General features: G+C 43.2%; 1 protein-coding gene and 1 long non-coding RNA gene across 3 annotated transcripts in view; both read right to left on the bottom strand.

The window, feature by feature from the left end:
* SMARCD3 (SWI/SNF related, matrix associated, actin dependent regulator of chromatin, subfamily d, member 3) overlaps positions 1-3,663 on the bottom strand; it is a 42,709-nt gene extending 39,046 nt beyond the window's left edge. Inside the window, exons 1-2 of the mRNA XM_031939453.1 lie at positions 3,562-3,663; positions 356-496 (exon numbers count right to left, since the gene is read on the bottom strand). Of these exons, the coding sequence (XP_031795313.1) occupies positions 356-394 (39 nt within the window). The 5' untranslated portion in view covers positions 395-496; positions 3,562-3,663. The remainder of the gene's footprint in view (positions 1-355; positions 497-3,561) is intronic.
* Positions 3,664-4,751: 1,088 nt separating this feature from the next.
* Positions 4,752-26,208, bottom strand: part of LOC116419422 — a 50,764-nt gene continuing 29,307 nt past the window's right edge. For both annotated transcript variants that reach the window (XR_004229733.1, XR_004229732.1), the window contains exons 2-3: positions 12,890-13,048; positions 4,752-5,205 (exon numbers count right to left, since the gene is read on the bottom strand). This is a non-coding gene — a long non-coding RNA (uncharacterized LOC116419422). The remainder of the gene's footprint in view (positions 5,206-12,889; positions 13,049-26,208) is intronic.

The following is a 26,208-nucleotide window of genomic DNA, read 5'->3' on the forward strand; positions in this document are numbered from 1 at the left end:
TGTGCATACACTGGTCTAAAACATGGCAGGATCCCCCAATATTTAAACATTAGAACAGCAGAAAACCTGATGCCCAAACTCCTCTCCTTTGTTCAGGTAGGATAGGGGAACGAGGGAACCTAGTTATAGAAGTCAGTTGTGGAGAGCCAGGCTGGGATGGCTTTGCCTTGTTAGAAAGAACAGAAAAGATAGGGGGGGGCCACAGAGAAACAGACACACTGTGAATGGTCCCTAGGCGCTGAGCAACAATGTCGGTCCGGTTACAGAAGGCAAGCAGTGGGAGCCCTGAGCCCAGAGTGGTCAGGGCAAGCACGGGAGGCTGAGGGCAGGAGGGCGGGCAGGCAGAGGGACCTACCTGTACCACGGTGGGCAGGTGCTGAAGGCCTGGAGTCATAGATGGCTGAGTCCCTTGGTGGGGGAGTCATCCAGTGCCCCCTTGGCGCCCTGTTCCTGAGGGCTCCACTCCTCCAGCACCAGGGGCCATTCTGAGGAAAATCTGAAAGAATAGGATGGGAAGGTGGCAAGGGCTAAGACTCCCTTCCCCCAGCTCATCACCGACACTTAGGATCACCGGGAAGGAACAGAGGGAGAGGTAGAAACTGGCTTGTGCCCTGGTGATGGCCAGCGGAGAAGAAGGAAGCCTTCTGAGATTTACAAAGATGGGAGATACAGAACACAGAAATACACCCACGTGTGTATATGTATGTGACCCACATGTATGTTATCTTGTCCAGAAACCCTGTGAGGAAGCTAGTCCAGGCATTGTGTCCCACCTTTACAGAGGAGGAAACTGAGGCTCGGAGAGGTCGGACACCTTGTTTGAGGTCACACAACAGGTAGGGGAGACCTGAGAACCTAGGCCTTCTAGCCGGGAGCCTAATCCTGAATTCCAAATGCAGAGTTCTTTTTTTTTTTTTTTTTTTTTTTTTAAACCAAACCACAGTTGTTTCCCTTAGCGTAGGCTGAAACATAGCTAAAGTCAATGAATGGAGAAGGGGGGTGGGAAGAAGAGAGAATGAGGAATAGGATTCGGAGGAGGGAAGAGAATATGGAGGGAATGGGCCAGCCAGAGAGAAGGAATGGCCCCTGAGCATAAAGGGGGCAGTGTCAAAGTGGGAGGCAGCCGCCCGCTGGAAGCACCCAGAGATGGGGAATCATAATAAAAGGTCACCAGCTGGCACAATAGCTAGGAAGCCCAAGTTTCCAAAGCCGATACTAGCTTAAGTCCTGGCAGGGCAAACGCAGGGCTGAAGTGGGCACTGGGGCCTTCCCTGGCTGAGCGATCATGTGAGGCTCCATTGTCAGACAGAGGCAGGGTGGGAATGATAATGAAGCATGATCATGTTAATAACTGATCTCATAAACCTACATGCAGGGAGATTTAAAATCTGCAAAGCCCATTGTGTTGGGGAATTCACTTGAGCATCACCCCAAGCCCATGGGGTGGGCTCTACAGGTTACTTGGAGGCCGTACTCACACAATGGGTAAGAGGAGGGTCATTAGGGCAGAAGCAGAAGAGTGGGAGAGATGGAGGCAGAAGCTGACCCAATTTGGGGGGCAGAGGCAGATCAGGAGGTGAGGGGCAGCCGGGGAAGGCAGGGGGAGAAAAGCACCACCCATCTGGAGGAAGGATGTGAAGGGGAGTGGGGCAAGAGGTGCCCTAAGGAGAGAGGAGGGATGTAGAAGTGGGCCCTGGGCAAGAAGAGGGAGAGTCCGGGGAGCAGCTAAGGTACAGGGGGCAGGTAAGGCAGAGGGGGGCCAGCCCAAGGCAGGAAAGCCTGGGGCAGACAGGGAGCCAATTCCAGGGAGGCCATCGAGGGGCAGGGCCAGAGGCCGGGCAGGGTTGGGGGGGGGCAGGAGGTGCACAACTGGAGACGGGCAGATTAAGAGATGGACAAAGGCACAGCAGTGTGGAGGGGGAGGGGGGCGAGCCAGGAAAGGAAGTGGAAGGGGGGAAAGAGCCAATGCAGGGAGGATGGGAACAGAGGCAGTGCAGGAGGGACTTGGAGCAGGGGGAGAGGGGGAGGGAGCAAGAGGCAGAGGCAGGGCCAGTGCAGGAAGGATGGAGACAGAGGCAGTGCAAAGTGGGGGCGGGGCACAGCCGGTGCAGGGGGAGCTGCTGGGGCCAGGTTGGGGGGGGGGGAACCTGCAAATCTAAGCCTAGGCTGTCCAGGTAGGCACAGGAGGAGGGATAGGCTGGAGGGGAGAGCTGGGCACATGCTGCTAAGATGCCAGCTTCCCCATCTTGAAGTCCCCTGTTAAGCCTCACTGTCTATATAAACACAAAGTTGGGCCTCGCTTCCAGCTGGGCTCTTTTCGGAGAGATCTCCCTGATCTTCCTGGTCACACCTGGACAGGTTAAATGCTACTTCTCCCTCTCCCCCTCCCTTCCCCACCTTGCATCTCAGCTTTATCACATCTGGTGACAAGAAAAGCTGGCATCTCCAGGAGTGAGCCTTGCCCTGATGGAAGATAAACAATATGGGAAAGGGGACCTGGGATCAAATTTTAACTGTAAAGACCTGCATGACACTGGATAAGTAATTTGGCTTTGGTTCCTTGCCTCTAACACGAAGGGGTTGAACTAAACTATTCCTAGGATACCTTTTAGTTTCTAAATTCTAACAAACTATGTTTTTTTAACTAGAATTCTCAATAGTCCAACAGGCTTAGTCCCGGAGTCCTAAGCTAATCTTCAGGGCTGCGTATGGAGGCCAGGATGCTGTAGAGAGGGGTTAGGCAGAGAAGGCCCTGCTGGAGGCGGGGATGGGGGGATGCTACACCATGGAGTAGTCAGGACAGATGGGGAAGGCAAGCGGGGAGTAACAAGGGTGTTACTAGGGCCAGAGTACCTGTGGATGGGAAAGGTGTGCGTGAGAGAAAAGAAAGAGAGAAAAGATGAGAGAGAAAACGAGAGAAGAGAGAAAAAAGAGGGAGGGAACAGAAAGGAAAGAATGACTAGTCAATGTTAAGACGCTAGAGCGCTGAGGGGGGATGTATTAGGAGTGAAGAGATTGGAAATGGAAAAGGTGAGAAAGGGCTTGAAGGGTCAAGGATGAGGAGAAAGAACAGGCTGGGCCGGTGCGCCAGCTGTGAAAGGAAGAAGGTATTTTTCAGTAGGGAAAGGAGGCTTGTCAAGAGAGAGGAGGAGGATGGGGGAGGGAGATGTCAAGTGGGGGAGGGGTGTGCCAGGCGGGAGGAGGATGCCCGTCCAGGACAAGGAGGATGCCACGGATCGGGGCTAACGGGAGGGATGATCCAGGGGTGGGAGAATGGGGGAGATGCCAGGGTAGTGTATGTGCCAGGAGGGAAGATACCAGCCTGCAGGGGAGGGGGAGATGAGATGCCAGGCGAGGAGGGGAGGGGGGATGCAGGCAGGGAGGGGAGGGGGGATGCCAGAAGGGAAGGCGATGCCGGTCCGGGAGGGAAGGGGGGGGCGAGAGATGCCAGGTCGGGAAGGGAGGGGGAGATGCCGGGGGGAGGGGAGGGAGGACGCCAGCCGGGAGTGGGGGATGCCAAGCGGGGGGGGCTGCAGGGGCCGGGCCGCCCAGGGGGCTCACCTGCTCCCGGAGCTGCTCCGGTTCTGGCCCCGGGACTCCCAGCCCCGCGCTCCGGCCCTGGCCCCGCTCCCCGGCTTGGTGCTCGGGCTCAGGCTCGGCCAGCCCGGGCGCCTGCGCCGCTGCAGCCCCGGAGCGGGGGAGGCGCAGGGAGCGTCTGCAAAGAGCGTGGAGCGTGCGGCGAGTTAGGGATCGGAGCGGGGAGCGGGGAGCGGCGAGCGGGGAGCGGCGGAGGGAGCCCCCCATCTCCTCCCTCACAATGCACTCCCTTCCTGCGGGGGGCGCTGCCCTCGCCGAGCCCTGCCCACCTGCAGTCTGATGCGCGCCCGCCCCCGCCCCCCCCAGTGCCCCTTGGCAGACAATCTGGCACGCGGACCTTTCCCCCGCCCCCACCGCGGCCGCTCGCTTCCCTCCGAGCCCACCCTGGGGGGAGGCCTTGGGCCCGGGCTCTGCCCCCGCTGGGCCCCTCACCCCTCCGGGCCTGGCCGGTGGGGCTCGCGCCGAGGGCTTGCCCGCCCCTTGGGGGGGCCCCGAGATGGGGCGGGGCTCTGCTCCGGGGGAGCCCAGGGGTCCGGGGCAGGGGGGGCGGGCTGCCACAGTAGGGAGCTCCCGGCCGGGACCCTCTCCGTGCCTCAGGGACAGGAGCGGAGCCTGCGTGGGATCGGCTGTCCTGGGACGGGGCCGGGAGGGTCATCTCCAGCCCTATGCTCTGTGAACCGAGAGCCCGAGACCCACAGAGCCCTCCCCAAGCCCGCTTCCTCCTCCACAAAGCAGAGGGAGGTCCTGGCGCTAGACACCCGTCCCTGGGACAGCGGTGTTAGGGTTCTGGGACCGTCGGGGCCAGGCCGCCCCCTGTCCCTACAGCCCCGCGGGGGCTTCTGGGTCCCTGACCCGCAAAGGCTTCTGGGTCTGCCGTCGCGGCCCTTCCTTGCCGAAGCTGGGCTCATTTTCTTCCCTCCTAAATCTGCCAGGCCTACAGACTTTTCCTTGGGAGACCGCACACCGACCACCCATGAGCGGCGATGACTTTTAAAGGCGCTTATTAAAACAAACAAAAGGGGAGGGGGGGGGGCGACTGCAAATAGAATGAAACAGCTTCATCTGTTCCCTAGTGACAAAATTGTTCCCAAGTCTGCCCTACCTCTCTCCCCTTATGAATAGAAAAAGCAAATGACTGGGCTTGGAGACCTTGGCGCTGGGCTGTAGGATCCTGAGCAGATCACTGGCATTTTTTAATAGTATATTATTTCCCCACCTACATGTAAAGACAAATTTTTTTGGTGAGATTTTGAGTTCCAATTTTTTTTCCTCCTCTCCCTTCCCCCCCGAAGCTAAGTTATACTTCTACATTCATTTTAAACACATTTCCATGTGAATCATATTGGGAAAGAAAAATCAGAACAAAAGGGGAAAACCATGAGAAAGGAAAAAACCACAAAAAAGAAAAAAAGGTGGAAATAATATTCTTTGATCTGCATTCCGTCTCCATAGCTCTCTCTCTGGATGTAGGTGGCCTTTTCCATCCAGAGCCTATTGGAACTGACTTGGATCACTGAACTGCTGAGAACAGCCAAGTCTATCATAGTTGATCATCACACAATCTTGCTGTTGCTGAATCACTAGGTCTCTAAGTCCCAGCTGCCTCATCTGTGAAACAGGAATAAGAATAATTAGCAGTAGGAGCAGGGGATTTTAAACCTCTTCTAACATTCTCTGATACCATAATACCTCAAGAAGCTATAATGATTAGATAAGAAGGCATGTGAAAGTGATTTGTAAACTGTTAAAAACTCTATGCAGATACAAGGAATTAAAAGTATTTTTCTGAACTCTGGGAAGGCCTGGCTCAATTCACACTAGAGAACTTCCAGAATCTCTTGGGTGCAAATTCTTGCTTTGAGTTCTTGTCCATCCTTTTCATTTTCCTTCATCCTTTTCATTTCATCAGCTAATGGAAGGAAAATGGCTCTCCATCCTGATCTAAACCTGCCTGATTCAGATGTTTTCACACTAGTCTTCCCTCCCTGGAGCCAAGCACAATCCTGGTGCTTCCCGTTCCTGTTACCAAGGCCTGCCAGTCTCCTTGGCCTGGGCATTAAAAGCTCATTTACATCCAGAAGCTTGGCTCCCCTTGGCCTAAGCTACCTGGCTCAGGTTAACAGATTGGCCCAGTTTCCTACTTGTGACACAGTGACCTTCCTCAAGCAGGTTTTTTTCAAGGTGCCTTCATTACATTCTTAGAATGAGCCGTTTCAGTACACAGCATCATAGAGCCTAAGCATCAGAATGCATGGAGAATGCTTCTGGCCCAAACCCCTTCCTCCCCAAGACACAATCTCTGCTTTTATGCCAGGAATGAGCCTCTTCCCCTTGGATCAGCACTCAGCACCGTGCCTGGCTCCTAGTAGATGACTAATGTTTGTCCATCGACTTGGATTAGATATACTAACAACCTAAGGCTAATGACCTTAGAGTTCATTTAGTCCAACTCTCCTAAGGTGTGACTCCTTTCTACAAAGTTTTCTACAGAAAGTCCCTCTGTCTCTGCTTGAATACCTCCAGTGATAGGGAGCTCATTACATCACACAACAGGGCATTTCAGTTCTAACTAGGAAATTTCTTCTAAGAGATGAAGTCTGCCTTTACCTATAGCTCTTAGCAAATTTCTAAGTGAAGAGCATTTTATCTCCCCACCAGAAGCATATGACCATGAAACCCCTGAGTTAGAGCTAGTTCAACCCCTCATTTTACAGGTGAGGAAACTGAGGTCCAGAAACGCTACATCTTCATTTGTCAGAAATTCTCCAAGGGGATGTTAAGCCACCAAAGAGGTCATAGGAATAAATAACGCAGCTTCATTCTGAACATCTAAATACTGGGAGCTGAGCCTGGCACGTTAGCAATGCCATGTTGCACAGTAGCGATCTATCATTTATGATATAATCAAGGACTTATACAACCAGAAACGAGCCAGTCAAAGAGTGGAAGCAAGACATGGGCGATGACCAGCTTCATTGCTGCACTAGTATGCTGCTTTGGGCAGATTTTCCTTTCTGAGCTCATTCCCCCAGTCCCCACTGGCACTGGCAGGTTAGTCCCCCCACAGTGCTCCATCCTCATGGTGCTAGGGGTAATGCTGTAGCCAGGGTGCTTCCTCTTAATGAGTCTTAAGACTCACTTCTCAGCAAAGACATCTACTCAAATGGTAGAGCAAGAACAGAATACTAAGCAGTTTCCACAGGAAACATGGGGTCTACTTTCCCACAGATAGACACAGAGCCTATGACAGGGAGGGGATGGCATAATGACCAACTCAAAATAGAGTGATACTGGGGAATGTATATAAGGAACCCATAGAGCCGAGACAACTGACTGACTGTAGAACCGTAAGGCTCTGATGTACTTCTTTCTATAAAGAATTCCCAAGAAGTTCACAGTTGAACGTTGAGATGGTGATGGATACATTCTTTCCCTATTTAGCTGCTTAGCTGTAGTAGCTTTTCAAAAAGCAAGGTGTCTTTACTGGTTATGTTCCCCACTGAGCCTTGCTCCTCATTGGGCAAAGGTGCTCCTGAGCTGGGTCAAGCAGTTTACCCCACTACAGAAATGGCTCTTTACTGGGCTGGGATACTGCTGGACTGGGCCAGGAAGACTGCTCTGCAGCTGAACAGGTAGTTCTGGACATGGCCAATAAGTTACCCTGGTGCTGGATCACTGCTGTCACCCTAAACTGGAAAGTTACCCAACCAACGGGTGCATTACCTGTATCAGACAGATTATTTAGCTGCTGAGATCTTTTTAGATTTAAGCATCTTTGTTTAAGGTAAAGTAATCAATTTTTAAAACACTGCTTTTTTCAGTGTTTTAAAAAACCCCTCTGTTCTAGATATTTCTTTTATCTGGTCTACCATAATTCCTGAAATTCCCACCTTAACTAACTTTTCAAGGAAAAGACATTGAAGGTCAATTAAAAAGTGTTACCTACCTGCCATCAAGGGGAGGGGGTGAGGGGAAGAAGGGGAAAATTTGGAACAAAAGGTTTTGTAAGGGTCAATGTTGAAAAATTACCCATGCATGTGTTTTGTAAATAAAAAGTTTTAATAAAAAATAACAAGTATTACCTAGGAAGAGTAATAATATTAAGCTATTATAAGTCGTCGACACTGTAGCTCAAATTGGTTGGGCAGATTATGCCCACAAAGAGTTCCATTTATTATGGAACTCATGCAAATTTTGGGGGGATCTTAGTAAAAGGTAAATTTTCTGTCTTGAGACCCTGTATAGGAGTTGTAGGAAGGACATGAAGGCAGATTTAGGACACAATGTACCTTGGAGTTGGCAGGTGCATTCTACCATAATTTTGTCCCTGTCTAGTTCTGTCTCTGCTGGCTATGTCCCTACATCCACCCACCTACCCACCCATCCATCCCATCCAATCAATGTGCATTAAGTCTGTGTTCATCCCATCTGATTTTCCAATAGACCACCTCCCTATGAACGAGTTAGGTGAGGTAGTACTTCTTCAATTAGGAAACTTTCAAAATGCAGTTTCATGAGAGGCAGGGACATCATGGAAAAGTGCAGTGCAAAACAGGGTCCTGAGACTTCTTGACTATGAGGTCAAAACTATTTTCATAATTCTAAGACGCTATTTTCCTATTAAAATATGTCTCCTTTTTCCAACTACAAATCTGTGTGAGGCCAGATTTTCTTCCTATATTTAAATCAAAACATATCTAACAGCAGATTGAAGCAGAAGCAGATATAAGAATCCAGCTATCTTCTATTAAAGGAGACATTAACAAGGTTTGCAAAAAATGTGTAAAACAAAGTCACTCTTCTCACTTAATTTTTTTTAAGACAATATTTAGTGTGAATGTGTTATGTTTATCATTATTTTCAAATGAACTCAATGTTTAAAATTATCCATTTCAATTCCTTATGTAGTAAACATCAATAAATATAAACCATTTAAACAAAATCTCTTCAGGGTCCTCAAAAATTTTTTAAAGTTTTTAAACTTATTTTAAACTTAAAATAATAAAGGAAAAAAAATCCTAACTTTTTAATAATATAAAGGGATCCTAAACATTAGAGAAGCACTGATATAGCCATTAAGGCAAAGGATTCAGAGTGAGAAAGATTCAGGTGCAAATTCTGCCTCCAACATTTATTGATTATGGACAAGTTACTTAACTGCTTCATGCCTCAGTTTCCTAATCTGTAAAATGAGGAAATTGGACTCAAATGACCTTTAAGGTTTCTTCTAGTCATAAATCTACAATTCTAATTCTTATTTTACAGTTATGGAAATTGAAGTTTCAAGTGTTTTTTGGTTGATTTTCCTAAGATCAGACAGGTAAAACTTGAATTAGAACCCTGATCTCCTTTATGAAGGCTCAGGATTTATTTTCCACTATATTCCATAGTCTAGTTGAAGATCCATGATCTTTTAGCTATTACAAAGATTGTTGCCAATTTTGGAATGTAAACCTCTAGTGGGCAGGGGCAGAACAGGGGGCACTTGGAAACAATTTAATTCAGTATGATAAAGATGATATAGGTTTTTGGTTATTCCTGATCTTGGGCAAAATCATGAAGTCAGAAAAATGTCTCTGTTGCCCCAGCTATCCCCCCAGCAGGGAGTCCCACTCCCCATTCTGGCACCTCTCTCCCTAATCTCCATTCCATGTCATCTTCATTCTTTATTTCTCCCTCTGATTCCTTCTGAGGTGTTCCATCAAAGTCTGTCTTAACTAGGCAGCATTCATTGTCTTTACATTTTCCCTCTTCCTTTCTTCCTATTAAAATTTATGAATCCTATGTCCTATTCTCTTAGGGCCCTTCTGGATCACTAACACTTAAATGATAAACTACTACATTTTGCCTGTAGTACATAATGGTTGATAATGGCTTGATGCGTTGCTTATTCCTCCTTAGAGTATTTGCGTTTTAGCAGAGGGTTTCTAGAAACCCAAATGAATGAACATCTAATAATGGTATTTGAGACACCATTGCAGGCCATTAGAGGAAAGTTTTTTGGCCAGAGGAAACCCCAGCCAAACAATGCTATAGTATGCTTTGGAGGGTGCAAAAGGTTTTCTACATTTACCATAAGTAATCTTTACCAGTATTTATAATCCCATCATTATTCTTTTAGTCATTAAAGAGCCCTTTAGATTTAGTGTCCTCCTCTATCCACAACTCCCCAAAATCAACACAGTAAGTCAACAATTTACCTTAGGATAAGTCCATCATTCTTTTAAAAGTAATTATTTTAATTATCAGTATTCTCTTTTCTTTTTCTCTTACCTTTCCCCACATACATTGAAAAAAAAAAAAAAGGAAGATTCTTTTTCTCTTACCTTGCCCCATATACATTGAAAAAAATGAAAAAAACTCTGGTAACAAAAATGCATAGTCAAAACAAATTCCACGTTAGCCAAAAATAAAAGCTTCATTCTGCATCCATCACCCCTCTGAAAGCAGGTAGGAAACATTTCATCATCTGTCTTTTGGAATTGGAGTTTTTAAGTCTTTCAAAGTTGTTTATAATGTTATTCTTATTGTACAAATTACTGAGTAATTCTACTCAATTTTGCAAACATTTCCCCAGTTGATGGGTACCCTCTCTTACTTTGCACTTCTTTGTCACTGCAAAAATATTTTGCAAAAACATTCAAGTAGAAAGATATGGATTTAGAAAGAATGTTAGGCTAGAGTTAGCAAATATACTGAAACTGGACTGGAGGTATCAATGAGGAAAAGGACTAGCAATACTCAGTAATCTGATCAGAAAGCACAGACAAGTTCTTTGGACCCTCCCAGTTCAGGATAGACTGGACCTCAGAAACTGGGCTTAACTAAGGAAACTATGAAAGCCCTGGGGCACAGATGGCAACCAGAGTTAAGGGCTACATTCAACAGCAGAGTCAAAGGTCAAGTTCAATGACTCAGTCAGAATACATTATTGACTAAACATCATTGTATGCAAGGGTCAAAGGGGCTGATAAAGTAAGAGATACCATTTCCTATTGGACAGGTTACAGTTGATGGTTCCCTGTAGAGCTAGAATTAGGGCAAATGTATCTAGCTCTTTGTCCCTCGTTAGCACAAGTGATATGCATGTCTGCACATGTATATATAAAGTGTTTTGGTTTTGGTTTTCTTTTACCTCTAGATCTATCTAAATTTAAATCCTCTTTTCGTTTAAAAAAGGAAAAAGGCAGGGATTATCCCAGTTTAGAGCAAAGAAAAGAGCAATGGATTTAGTGGAGATCAGAAGATCTGGATTCAAGGATAGGGTGCCTTTGCCATTCTGTGGCAGAGTTCTGGAGTCACATCATTTCCCTGGACCTCTGTTTCTTTTTTTTGCTTAATGAATATGTTGGAAAGGAACAAGAATTTATTAAGTTTCTCCTGTGGGCTAAATACTTTACAGATATCTCAGTTGACCCTCATAACTACCCTGGTGGTAGGTGATGTTATTATATACATTTTTCACTTGTGGCAGACAGCAGTTAAGTGCTGGGCCAAGGACCAGGGAGCTAGTAAGAGTCAGAGGCCAGATTTAAACTCCCATCTTCATGGCTCAGGATCAACACTCGATCTGCCTTGGTTGCATTTGATGACCTCGAAAGTCCCTTCCAGGTACTTAAAGCATTTTCAATCCCTCTCTGCCTTCAATTTGTTCTCATTTGATTGCTCTTATAGCACTTAGAATGGTCAATGTGGGAACTAGAAACTAAGTACTGGTCCCCCACTTTGACCTGAAGACAAAGGGGAGTTCCAGCAGATGGATAGAGTCTCCGGTGCTCAAGGTAGAACTTACTGCCTCCAAGATAACCCATTCCCTTTCTCGATGATTTGAACTGTTCAGGAAATTTTTGAGTTTAAACCTGCTTCTTCAATATAGCCATTTCCCTCAGTTCTTCCCTCTGAACCCAAGAAGATCAAATTTAATCACTCTTCCATTTTGAAAGTCCTTTAGATGTTTGAAGATACTTATTTTGACCCCTTTCTAAGTCTTCTCCAAGACTTCATTTGACCCCTCATACGTCCTTCCTAAAAATATGGCACTTTCCCATCTGTCCATTCATCCAGGGCTTATTGCCTACTCCATTCTCAGATTTGTGATTTTGGATGGAAATCTGATAAGGTACTATGTAATGGGCTGAGGTTTGAGTTGATGCACTGAGGTCCCAACTACGTGAGGCTAAATAGTAATTGGACTATACCCTGCTTTAGTTGTCATTCTGTATCTTCCGTCTCTGTTGTTCTAATTCATCAAATGCCCTGATCTAATTTCCTTGCTTTCCCAGTTTTGATCTTATGATCAGTCATTATAATTATTCCTTCCCTTCCATGTTTGAGCTCTCTACTCTTAATGCCCTCTATTAGTATACATGGTTGGATAAAGAATGGTTCCTGCCCACTCTCTGTGCCAAGTCCTGATGTGTTGTATAGGAAATGACGATTTTGGTGGGTGGAAGCAGGGAGAGAGACAGGAAGAGAAGCGGGGAGAGATTGGGCCTGGGTTCCATACTCCCAGCTGCTAGTCGTGTGGCTTCTGGTCTAGCTAGCTTCTTGACTCAGCTACACACATTGCTATTGCCCATTCTCTTCCACTTCCGATCTTTCTTCACTGAAAATAAAGACTGACGATTTTCCCCTAACCTGAATTCCTGACTCCAGCTGATTTTAAAATACGTGGTCTTCACAGTACTATATTAGCACATTTGACTTCACAGTTTTGCTGATTTTGAAAGAGGTTTTTGGGGAACCAGACAAGATTAAAATAGCTAATGTACTTTTATTGAGTACCTACTATGTGCACAAGACTGAGGTGGAGGTGGTTATCAGAGGAAGGAGCTGTGGTCTCAAGATGCAAGGATTGGAAAACTTTCAGAAGTAGACTTTGAGATCATTCATTCATTCATTCTTATATTTCTGTTTCTAGAAGGAATACATATTTATATGTGTAACAGAGGTTAAGTGACTTGACCAGGATTACACAATCCCTCTCTTCTTTCTTGTATGTCTGTCTGTGTTTCTCTTTCTCTCTTCTCCCTTCCTGCCATCTCATATTTACATATATATATATATATGCACATACATAAATATATTACATGCTAGCTATTAGGCTTGAAGGAAGTTATCAATTATACTGGAACTACTATTTTAAGAGGTACACCAAGAACACTAATTTTCTTGAGTTCCGGTCTTGTAGGCAGTAGGTCAGTGCTAGCTCCAGTCTCTGTGTGCCTCTTCTATCTGCCTTTACCTAGTGTGTTAGAAAATTTATGTCCAGGAGTGTGGGAGGAGTACCTACCTTAGTAGAACACAAGTAGAGTGTTAGAGGGATCTGGAGCCAGAAACTGGATCTCATTGGAAATTCTTGTTCAAGCCAACACGTATCAATGTCCATGTATGAGTTCTTTCTCCTATTTAAAATGTTTCTTGTTCCTTAAGAATCTAGCATTGAGAATGGCTGGAGGAAGAGAGAATAGAAAGCAAAGGAGGTAGAGGAAATTCAGTTGAGGAAATTAAGGCAAACAGAGGTTAAGTGATTTCCCCACAATTACACAAGTTAGTATCTGAAGCTAGATTTAAAATCAGGAAAACCTGACCCCAGACCCAACATTCTATCTATGCCCCTCAATTAGGGAATGGCAACATCTAACTACCCATAGGATAAAGTTCTAATTTGTTAACCAGGCATTCAAAGCCTTCTGTGTTCTGGTTCAACCAAACCATCCATTCTATGTCCTTTTGCCTATTTTACATCATTATATATAAACATTATATATTATATAGACATATATATTATATAGATATGTAGACTTTGGGTTTTCAAAATCCCATCCATCTTTCAAAAACAAGGTCAAATGGCATCCCCTCTATTTAGTCAGAATTCATCCTCTTATTGCCTCTCTCTCTTGTGCTCCCAAAGCTTTATTATAACTCCCTTCTGCTCTACTCATATTCTGCCTTGTAGTTATTTGTCCACAAGCCTCACCTAACCATTCCAAAAAGGGAAATCTCCCATCTTGTTCAATTTTGTGTTCTCTCACTGCCCTGCATCTGTAAGCCAAGAGACCAAGATCTCTCCTCTCAGAAGCTCTTACCTCTCATGCAGACATGGAGTTCTTCACCAAAGAAAATAGTGTCGTGCCAAAAAGACTTGAGCCCAGAGTTACACCCCTAGTTAGGTGTCCATTAAACATTTGTTAAATTGAATTAATAGTAGGTCAGAGCTGTGTGTGACTTTCTAGTGCCACCTGGTGGACTTTCCAGTGCATAATAGCCTCTTCTTGTTCTAGATGCTTAAGAGTGAGAATGGTTAAAAGTTTAATAGACAAGACTCATTTTAGCTATCAGACCACAGAGGGCTTTTGTAACTCTCTTTGTTTTTACTCTTCTTTCAATTTCTTGCCATTATTGAGTACCACACTGAATAGAACCTGGGAATCTGAACATCAGAAGTGACCTTGACCAATCTAATGCTTAACAATAGTCCCTTTGATAAGCAGCAAATGATAATTCATCTTTCATATGAAAACTTTCAATGGGAGATAGAACACTATCTTCTGAGACAGTATAGTAGACCTCAGGATAACTCATTTTGGTTAAGAAGGTTTTCTCAATATCAAATCTAAATTTGTTTCTTCAATCAATTGTCCCTAGTTTTTGTTGTTTTTTTTAAGAATTAAGATGTATATTTTTGTATCACCTAAATTTCCTCTTTTGTCTTTCTCCTTCAGCCATCCCACATATCAAATCTATTTAAAGAAAGAAAAAAAGGCATAGATAAGTGTAGCAGTCATAGAACACCAGCTCTGAAGTCAGGAAAACTCAAGTTCAAATCCAGCTTCAGAAACTTATTAGGTATGACTCTGGGCAAGTCACTTAACCCCAATTGTCTCAAAAAAAGGAAGAAGGAAAAAAAGCAGCAATATATTGGGAAAAAAATTATGCAATGTTCCATGTCTGTTGGAATCCTAGTGTCAACTCAACTTGAAACAAGGTGAAAACTCAAGGGTGATGTCAGAATCCTGGTGTTAACTCAATAGAATTGATACAGTGCTTATTGGTTCACACCTTAGAGGAATCCTTACAAGGTGATAAGTTGCTAATACTGATGGAAACAATGCTTGTGTTCATACCTTTAGAGAGCTCATAAGTATCTAAGTACTCAATGGAGTTCACACGTTTGGGAGATTCAGGGTTTAGAAAGAGATATCTGAATTCACACTTCCCTTAGAGCCAGAGAGCATTCCAAAAGATATTCACTTCAAACTTAAGCCAGGCTTTGTGGCTTGTTTCTTATTTCAGTTTTGGCCTGCATTAGACTCTCCCATTTCCCTGTATCACTGGGACACTACCAAGAAACCATTGTGTCCTGATGTACCACTTACTCCAGCCATAGCACCTAGAGAAATAGAACTGAGAATTTAAAAAATCAAGTTTCAGCTAGACCAGTTCATCCCACATAGAACCTTCTCCCATTGAACACCACCACCAGTATAGCCCACAGTATGGCCACTGTCTTTAATGCTAAAATCAGCTACTGCAGAGGAGACCAGCTAGACATCCTTCTGGAAGTGAGAGACTTCTTAGGGCAAAGGGAGAAATATGGAGGTGACTTCTTAAGGGCTTAAGGGCAGGATCTTCAATCTTGAAGGGTATGCCCGTGGTGTGTAAAATCTTATACTGTGCACAAAAGTATTCAAAATGTTTGGAGGTATATGCGGGTCCATTATCTGTTTTTATTTCTTGTGGCACACCCATAATTGCGAAAGCTTGTATGAGGGAATTCAGTGACCACTCGGGCTGTCTCTTTTGCTGCTGGTATTCCATAAGTGAATCCTGAAAAGGTGTCTACCACAACGTGGATAAAAGACAGATGACCAAAAGATTTATAATGGGTCACATCCATTTGCCAGATTTCATTGGGTCTCAAACCACGAGGATTCTTCCCTGGGGGAAGCATAGGAGGGTGGAAAGGAAGGCAAGCTGTACAGCTTTTTACTATGCTCCTAGCTTCCTCTTTTGTTATCCCAAATTATAAACGTAAAGCTCGAGCAGCCTGATGGTATTTAGAATGGGATTCCTGGGCCTCCTGAAACAAAGGAGTACTAGCTAACATAGTTAAAAGGCTATTTGCCTTTGAATTTCCATCAAAAATAGGACCGGGAAGTCCACTATGTGAGTGCACATGCAAGATATAAATCTTGCCTGGATGCTTTCTCACTTGCTCTTGAAGTTCCTTGAAGAGCTGATATATATTAGAAGCTGCAAATTTTATTTGAGCTGTGGCAGTTCTTTGTACCACACCTACTGAATAGGCTGAATCAGATATTATATTTATATTGCCTGGGTAATAAGTGAGAGCTAACATGATTGCATAGAATTCGTTCTGCTGGATGGACTGAAAAGGAGTTCTGACTAATCTTTTTATTGTTAAATCATAAGAGTATACAGCACAAATATTTTGTTTAGATGCGTCTGTAAAGATGATGGGTCCTTTAAGAAGAACCTTAGAAACCTTCTCCTCAAAAATCCATTGCCAATTATGTAATAGTCTGGTCATCTTTAATGGAGACCCATGTGCAAAATTTGGAGCTGTGGCCAATAAAATTTGCCACTCTGGGATGGTCTCGCAGCATACATTAATTTGTGCGTTAGTATAAAAGGTGTATATCCTATCAGGTCTTATCCCAGATAATTGTATTGCTCTCTTAATGGCCTTTAATAAAATTCTAGCCACAAGCACTGGGTATGGAGTAAGGTTTTGGTCTGGTTGTGCCAGGAGGTTCACTCACTCTATCACACTGTGTCCTTGATGAAGGACTGCTATGGATGCCTCTTTCGTAGCAAAAACTGTTATTTCCAAGGGTTTTTGAGTGACTCTTTCAACCACATTGGATAAAGCCAGTTCAACTTCTCTCAAAGCCTCTCGAGCTTCTTTTGTAAGCTGGCGTGGTGAATTTAAAGCAGTGTCTCCCCTTAAAATGTCATATAGGGGTTGCAATTGATTGGTAGCTAAGCCAAGCACTGGACGCATCCATTGGATATCTCCTATTAATTTTTGGAAATCATTCAAAGTATTTAACTTCTCTGTTCTTAAAGACAGTTTTTGTAATGTAAGTGCCTTAGGATACATTTCATATCCTAAATATTGAAAAGGAGCATGCCTTTGAATTTTTTCTGTAGCAATATGAAGTTTGTAGTTTCTTAGCATTTCCATGGTCTTTTGTAGACATGCTTTTAACATTTGTTCTTCAGGTGCACACCCCAAAATATCATCCATATAATGCAACAATATTACCTTTGTAAATGCTTTTCTCACTGGAATAAGAGCAGCAGCAACATACATTTGGCACAAAGTAGGGCTGTTTTTCATTCCCTGTGGCAAAACTGTCCATTCATATCTATTATAAGGCTCAAATAAATTAACACTGGGCACTGAAAAGACAAATCTTTTCATATCCTCCTTATCTAGAGGGATAGAATAGAAACAATCCTTGATGTCTATAACCCAAAGAGGTCATTCTCTAGGCAACTGAGTAGGAGATGGAAGTCCAGGCTGAAGAGTTCCCATAGTTTCCGTCTGCTCATTTACCTTTCTTAAATCCGTTAACATCCTCTAGTCAGCACTAAGTTAGAAGATACGAATGAATCTCTCTTGCCTCGAAGATAGGGCTTGTAGGCTTTTCTTCCAGAGTGTTCTGTCTCCGAGCCCTGTCAATGTTCCGGAGAAATTCTCTTGAGTCGCTCACTGGAACTATATTTATGCTACTTCTCTGAGAGTGGGATTGTGGGATATCTCCCAGCATGCTCTCTGAAATCTCCCAAACATGTGAACTCCATTGAGTACTTAGATACTTATGAGCTCTCTAAAGGTTTGAACACAAGCATTGTTTCCATCAGTATTAGCAACTTATCACCTTGTAAGGATTCCTCTAAGGTGTGAACCAATAAGTACTGTATCAATTCTATTGAGTTAACACCAGGATTCTGACATCACCCTTGAGTTTTCACCTTGTTTCAAGTTGAGTTGACACTAGGATTCCAACATCTCCCCTTTTCTTTTGATTTAGAACATAGGTCTTCATACATGTCCACAAACCCTCTATAAAAGAATAGCTTGTTCTTTGGAAATTTGCAAAGTTCATTTTTGTGTTAAGTTCTTTTCTTTCTTTGACTTTTTCCTCATTTTCCCCCCAGTTACATGTAAAACATTTTTTTAAACACACATATTGTTCACATATTCCCACATGGATCATATTGTGAGAAAAATCAGAACAAAAGGGAAAAAACACGAGAAAAAAACAGAAGAAAAACAATTTGATTTATATTCTGTCTCCATAGTTCTCTCTGTGGTTGTAGATGGCATTTTTCCATCCAAAGTTTATTGGGATCAAAGGCATCAAACCAATGAGAAGAACCAAGTCTATCATAGTTGATTATAAATCTTACTGTTACTGTGTATAATGCTTTCCTGGTTTTACTTGTTTCACTAGCATCAGTTCTTGTAAATCTTTCCAGGCCTTTCTAAAATCAACCTCTTCATCATTTTTCATACCCTAACTTATTCAGCCATTTCCTAATTGATGGGCATCTCCAATTCATTGTGTGGTTGTTCTTTTCATTTACCTTGTTATGATTAACATGTGTATTGATTTCTTGGCTCTGCTAGCTTCACTTTCCAGGCTTTTTTGCATTAATCATATTTGTCATTCATTACAGCACAGTAATGTTCCATTTCATTCATATACATTCATTCTTTTTGTTTAGTCATTCTCTAATAGATGCTATTGTCCCTAGTTTTGCTCTGAAGGATTAAGGCAGACCAAGTCGAAACTCTCTTCCACATGTCAAGAAAACTATTGATTTTTCTGTCTTTATAGTCTCTTCTTCCAAGCAAGAACCCAGCTCAGTCAGCCTTCTACAGCATAACTTCTAGTTCCTTAATCATCCTGGGTCCTTCTTTTCTAGTTTGTCAATGACCTTCCTAAACCATGCCCAGAATTGAACACCCTAATTTTCAGCAGAGCTTTGACCACAGCAGATCCATATAGTAAGGCTATGATATATATTTTGGACGTTAAAATTTCTCTTAATCTGTGAACCAGCCTTTATTTTATTAAGTGCCTACTATGTGCAGGCACTATGCTAGGTTCTGAGGATACAAAAGCAGAAATGAAATAATCCCAAAGGGGTTTATATAAGGGGAAATAATATGACGTAAGAAATTAGACATTGAAGTATGAGAAGATCCTTCTTCCCTGATTCAAGTTCAGGTGATCACATGGAAACTTGGAAGGATGCTGTTTCTGGCATCTCTGACTGGGAGGCTGGTACTTTGCAATGATGGAAAGTCTCCTCTTCAGTGTACTTACAAAAAGAGAGGTCCTGCTGGAGAAGCAGACAAGGGAAGGGCCACAGCTCTGTCCACCACCAGACCAGCCTGAGTTATAAGCCTATGGCTGCCTCTAATTCTTTTGTATTTGCTTCCCCGAGTCAGTGACTGCCTAGCCTCCTCAGGGTAGACCTGTCCAGACAGTAAGCTAATGAGTTCAGGCGATCCAGAGGTCCCCCTGACAAGTCCCCTTAGTGATGAATGGCTGAGTAAGTTAGGGTGTATGAATGTAATGGAATATTATGTTCTGTAAGAAATGACCAGCAGGATGATTTCAGAGAAGCCTGGAAAGACCTACATGAACTGATACCGAGTGACGTGAGCAGAACCAAGAAAACATTATACAAAGAAATAGCAAGATTATGTGATCAACTGTGAGAGATTGGGTCTTCTCTGTGGGGATTCAAGGCAATTCCAATAGACTTGGAAGGGAAAATATCATTTGCACTCAGAGAGAGAATTATGGAAACCAAATATGAATTGAAACGTAATGGTAATTTTACTTTTTGTTTTTCTCTTTCTTGTGTTTTTCCCTTTTAGTCTGATTTTTCTTGCACAACATGACAAATATGGAAGTTTGCTTAAAAGAATTGCACATACTTAATTTTAAATCTATATCATATTATTTGCTGTCTTGGAAAGGGGGGAATTAAGGGAGGAAGGGAGAAAATTTTGGAACATAAAAGTCTTACAAAAATGAATGTTAAAAACTATCTTTATATGTATTTAGAAAATAAAATACTATTAAAATTTAAAAAAAGAAGTGATGACTGAACTTCAAAAAGGAAAAAAAAAAGAAATAGCATAGAATTTAGATTTTGGGAGTCCAGCTGAGAGACTCATCCAGTAGAGAGCTATACCTAAAAAGAACTTCATAAAGAAAAGAACTTCCAGAATCAGAAGTTGGAAGATGACCCTTTTGTCAAATTTTTCCACGTATGTACTTCATTAAAATTTCATTTTAAGATTGAGTCTACCCTTTCCATGTACATCATGTGTATTTGTGGGATAGTGTGCCTTGGATTTAGGAGTGAAAATAAAATGCTTGGATGAACTATTCTTGCTATACTTTCTCAAAAAATACCTTGTATAAAAAGGAAATAAATTCAGGCTGACTAGTTACTAATGAAGAGCAGACTGGTAAGGGCATTGGTTCAATAGTATTAGAAACTTGGGTTTATGTTGGCCAATATGTTAAAAGTTTAGGAACCAAGTTGAACATGTAAAAGAAAGAGCAATACTCCCAAATTCCCAAGCTTTTTCCAACAGTAAGAACCAGATATTTGGGAGTAGAAAAGAAGGGGAAAAGAAAAGAAAGAGATTACATAAATAATCTATGAAGACATTCAATTTCCTACTAAGGGGGAAGAGATATGGAACATCATGCTTCTCCCAGCATATACTAATCCCCTGAAATATCTTCACCATAAATGTGGACTCAGCCTTTACACCAACACCTTCTCAACTTCTCAGTTGCTTCTTCCCTCTAATTAGACAATGGGAGAGAGGGGCAATAAACACTTCTCAAGCCTTCTTTTACATAGCAGATCTTGGTTTCTATGGGACATCATGCCCTGAAGACAAGAAAGATTGCTCCCTGCTTTTCCAGCTTGTATTGTGTTTCTCCAAAATATTGTAAAACTCCTTGAGATGATTAAAAAAAAAAACTATCCCCAGTACTTAATTTTTTTTAATTGAATTGAATTGATTTAGAATTTTTCTCAGCCCAGACTTGGGATTTCATCCAGTAATATTCCATACAGATAGTTCTCACAGTCCTAGCTCAGAACTAGTCCTTCAGAATCAGTCACTCTGCCCAGACCTCCTCCATCTCTTCTTTGCAAAGACTTTCTGCTTCTTTTCTTGCCCAGAGCCAAGTCCAGACACAATGCTCAATACTAGACACCCTCATCACTCCGTTCTAGAACCTGGCCACGTGGGTGTCCCAGATTCATTGCCAAGGACCCCTGACCTCAGTAGGGAAGTGTGCAAGTTGTTTAGAGTCATGTCTAGCTCTTTGTGATCCCAAGTGGATTTTTCTCGGCAGAGATATTGGAGTGGTTTGCCATTTCCTTCTCCTGTAAATTTTACAGATGAGGAAACTGAGGGTCACACAGCTATTAAGTGTCTGAAGAAGAGTTTGAACTCGTGAAAATGAGTCTTCCTTTATCCACAGTGCCAGCTTAGCTGTCCCAAAAAGGAACTAGGTTCCCCATTTCTCTCACCGGCCCATTGTCTCTGTCCCAAGCAAAGTTGATGATTATAGAAACTTGTTGGGATTTTCTCAAAAAGGAAGTAAAAAAAAATGGTGCTTTATGGACAAACATGAATTCAGTACAGGACAGATGATTTATTACTACTAAATAAATGCAATGGCAAATGTAGGAGAACCAAAAAACCCATCAAAATGTAATCAGGATTCAGTAACTTAGCCCAAAGCTGTAGAGGCAATTGACTGGGAGGCCAATAGGTCCTTTTTTCTAAACAAAAAGCAATTTTTAGCTGCAAGGCTGCTAATTAGACATTTCGTTTTTTAACAAAATTTCTGAATCCAATCAAATGCTGAGCTTGATCTTCCCTTTCTTCAGAGCTCTCTCAATCATAAACACTGTCATTCTAGGGCCACTGCAGCCACCAGCTCCCACAAACCCTCTGGGATCCTCTAATGCACTCAAGTTTGTTTACTAGAGAGACAGAGCTAAAATGACTGGAGTCCCAGATTAAACTCCCCTAGTAGAGTCCCCATGTTGCCACAGAGGTGGGATCTATTTAGGCCCCCAGGATTGGAGAATCCACCCTTCATTGAAGTTTTTGCTTTTTATCTCAAGGCCTACTGGCAAGAATCCTCTAGCTGATAATGGTCTCTTCTTTTATAATATTCAGCTCCCTGGCTCTTTGCAGCTGTCATGAGGCAGGGGGTGACCAAAGAAACATTCAAGGTCCATCACATCCTAGGTGGGAGCAGCCAGGAGCATTGTCATCCCCAAAGGCCCAACTAATGAATCACCATGTCCTTGGAATCTCCTGGAAATAAACAGCGGCTAGCTGGACATGATCAAAGGGTGGGGGAGGAGAAAGACCTCTCTCAAGGTCAAGGTTAGAGGTACAGTGCTCATTCTGCCACCATGTTAAGTCCAAGGCCTCTGGAATTCAGGGAACTGAGTAAATAAAACATCTATCAGCAGCCAGCTATCTTGGTCTCTTTGCTCTGAGGCTAAAACAGTGGGCAGAACCCAAGGCGGATTAAACATGGCAGCAGACTATGGAATTTAGACCTGGAATTATGTATTTGTCTTTCAAGCACCAAGCATTTTGTGCGTGTGTCTACTATCTTCAAGTGCTCTGCTTGGCACCGGGTATACAAACACAAAAATGAGGCAGCCCCTGTCCTCAAGAAGTACATTCTTCAAGGTATCTTAGAGATTACCTAGTCCAGCTCCCCCAGGAACAAACCTGGTGAGGCCTGGGCAGGGGAAATGACTGCCCCAGTTTCTTCGCTCCTGAACCCAGAGAGTCCCTACATGCAAGGCTGCCACCCCGAAATCCAATTCATGAGCAAGTCGAGATACCATCCTGGTGATATTCCTGGCCCTTGTCAAAGGCAAACAACAGCATCAGCACACACAAACAACACACACTTTTCCCCCTATTCCTACAGGAGGTTATTTGGGAAAATGTGTAGAGGAAGCCCTAATTCCAAAGCTACATCTTCAAAGAGAATTTGTTTGGGACTAGTTCTGGGTCAGCATAACCCAACATAAACCTGAATCTCACCACAAAGAGCCCTCAACTCACATTATCTTTAGACCCAAAATTTGGGAGAATTGTCTTTTAGGGGCCCAAACCACGTAACGAGAAACAGTCTGTTCCCATGGAATCAGTCACACAGGTGATGTGGGGGCCTGACCTAAGCACTATTATGAAGGAGGTGAAGGTTGTTTATGGCCAGTTATCAAGTCCCCAGATCTCTGGTGTCTATCACTATTTCTTACTGTCCAGCCCTAGATGAGGCCCTTGTTCTCTCATTCCAAACCCTTATACCCACATAATTTCATACGATTCTAACTTCATGAATTTCCCTCTTTTAGTTTGCACATCACCATCAGTATTGCTTAAATATCACTAACAGAATTATAAATCGGACTTGTGCGGGTTTATAAGAATCATGTAGAGTTCAACCTCATCATAAAAAAGACGAAATTGAGGGTCAGACCCAGTTAAATGGCTGGCCTAAGGTCACATGACAAGTAAGCACATAATAGTAAGACATTAACGGAGAATAGGATCCCCAGACTCTTTTACATGCGCACACTGTCTCATGTAATTCCTCTGCTCCCCAGCATTCAGAGCATCAGCCTTTCAGAGACTTTACTATAGAACTTTGACGTGAACTTAATCTCTTCCCTGTCAGGAAGAGGCCCAAATGGTTACTATCAGATATAACCAATTCCCAGACTATGCTGTTTGTATGGAGCGATTGTGAGGATGGAACTTTTTGTCTGTCCCTCAAACCTCCTGTGCATCTTTAAGCAACCTCTTCGATATTGATTAGCATTATCTTTAGACAGGTCCCAGACTCCGTCTGTCGGGTGCGTTTTATCTGGTTCTTTGATCCTCCCTCCGAGTTCCTGCCTTTACTTCCCAAGCTTCCCATAAAAGGTCTGCTTATGATGAAGATCTCTGCCAAGTTCTTTTCAGAACTAAGCTACTCTGAGGTTACTCTCTCTCTCTCTTCCTCCTCATAGAGCCTTTCCTTTAATGGAGACTTTCTCCTTACTCTAGCTAACTCTGGGTTAGTCTGCTAAACTCCTCCAAGGATCTAACGGGCCAGTCCATGGCTTATTCCCGCCTAATGGAGCATTTCCTTTCTCTTGGCTAATTGTGAGTTCCTCTGGGGAACTTGCCTTTTCCTTGCTAACTATATGCTCTCCAAGCATTTCATATTGCCACTCTGGGTACTTATTTTGCCTATAACCTCTTTTCCTGAATAAATCTACCTTTTGGCAAAGAGAATGGCCATGGGAATTTGTCACATTTATTTTGGACTAGGAACTGCTATCCTGACCTCCTCAACTTAAGCCAGGCTTGTCCTTCCCAATCAGTAACTCATACTCTATACCTCTTTGTGCTCTCTCAACTTAAGGAAAAAAAGAAAAAAAAGCAAATCTCCTCTGTCCAACGTCCCTTTTCTGAAGGGGCTGGTTCTTGTTCCAATTTGATTAACTTATACTCAGCTGAGAGCAGCTTACTGTGTTACGCCTCCAAAGGCTTAGGAAGGGCTTCCAAAACCCAAACGCCTTCAGGCTAAGGAACAAATTTCTGATGGTGGAATTTCCAGCAAAGCAGGAGATGGTTGTGGAACAGGAGCCTTCCCTGCCTGTACTTGTTCATGTCTCTGAGCTTCTCCATGGGGTCTGTCTTAATAATCACAGTGGCCAGCATTGATAGAGTGCTTCAAAGCATCTCACTTGTATTCACTTTACACCCGTCACCAGCTCAGAGGCACAAGGAATAGTGTGCACACAATGACTGTCTCCTGCCTTTTGAGCAAGGACTTGGCACTAATTAATTGCTTTCTTGTTGCTTTCCCTCTGCAGATCCATGAGCTTGCCTCTTCTTCCCGCTCTATCTCTGCTTCAAGCCCAGTGGATTTTCTACCCTGACTTTGTGAGAAACAAGAGGTTGCTGCAGCATCCCAGGGGTTATTAGCAGAACTAATGGAGCAAACTGATGTCTTTACTCTGATCTGGGCAAGCAGCTATTTTAGGGCTCAGCTGCAGGGCCCTTTTAATGCAGAGCCATGGCAGGCCCAGAAACACTTACGAACATAGTCCCAGAGGATCCTGACTCTAAGTGACTGAGTAAACTCATAGGAATCCTGGGAGAATAGTCCAGAATTCACTTTTTTGGAGTTCACAAATAGGTTGGGTAGTATCCCATGACCTAAGGCTCCTTCTGGCAGGAAAGTTATGTCAAGGGGGTCAGGAAACTCAAGAATGAAATTTTGGTGGGAGAGTTGCTGTTGAGTCAAAGGATGAAATTGTAAAAGGGAAGAAGGCAGTGGAGTTAAGAGGGGTTGGGAAAAGCTTCCTGTAGAAGTTTGGGTTTTAATTGGGACTCAAAGAAAGGCAGGAGATTAGTAGTCAAATCAAGGAAGGAGAGAGTTTGAGCCAGATGGAAGTCCTGGAGCTGAAAGATAGTGTGCCTTGTTTGTGGAACGGCCAGAAGGCCAGTGAGTAAGGTGTAAGAAAACTGGAAAGGTAGGAGTGGGCTAGATTATGAAAGGCTTACAAGCTAGAGGGAACATTTTGTATTAGATCCTGCGTGACAAGAAGCCATTGCAGTTTTTTTTTGGGGGGGTGTCAGGGAGGAGAGCGAGTGGTGGTGACTATGATCGACCTTTGTTTTTAAAAAGTCATTTTAGTGGCTGGAGGTTGGAGTGGGGTGGGGAGAGACTTGATGCAATAGTACAGTTGTGAGGTGATAAAGGTCAGAGAAACTGAGGAGAATTATATGAAATGATACAGAAAACAGAACCAGGAGAAAAATATATACACAATGACTCTAATAATGCAATTTTGAAAGACTTAAGGATTATAGTCAATGTAAAAGTCACAACTCCAGAAGATTCAAATTGAAGTTTAAATTATAAATTTCATCCTTCAGACTGTCAGCTCCTTGAAGGCAAAGACTGTATTTTCCCCCTTTGTTTATATTCCCAGGGCTTAACATGGTGCCTAGCACTTAATAAACACTTAAAATACTTATTTATTGGTTGGTTGATTGATACTTTCCACCTTGTGGTAGAGAAGGCTTGGATTACAAATGCAAAATGAAATATGTATGTTCAAAGATGGCCAATACGTGAAAGCATTTTTGCTTGACTGTTTTTGTTTATTTATCCATGTTACTGGGGCATGCATTATCAAGTTTCCTTGTGATGGACACCTTGGAGAATATGGATTTTCTCCAAACAGATTCTTAATTTAAGCTAATGATTTTTCCTTTGCTATAACATGTCATGGTATTTTATCATCTGGAGGCACAGGGAACCTAGTTTTGGCTTTACCCAAAGGAAGATTATAATTTTCTAGGGTAAGAGACCTAATTTTTCTCCCACTCAAAGATAAGCTTTTTCTTTCAACTTGAATTTTTTCAACCTCCCTGCTGACTCTTGTCTTTTAAAATTTTTTTTATTATAGCTTTTTACTTACAAGATATATGCA

This window comes from Sarcophilus harrisii, chromosome 5 (assembly GCF_902635505.1).
Source record: "Sarcophilus harrisii chromosome 5, mSarHar1.11, whole genome shotgun sequence".
Classification (NCBI taxonomy): domain Eukaryota; kingdom Metazoa; phylum Chordata; class Mammalia; order Dasyuromorphia; family Dasyuridae; genus Sarcophilus; species Sarcophilus harrisii.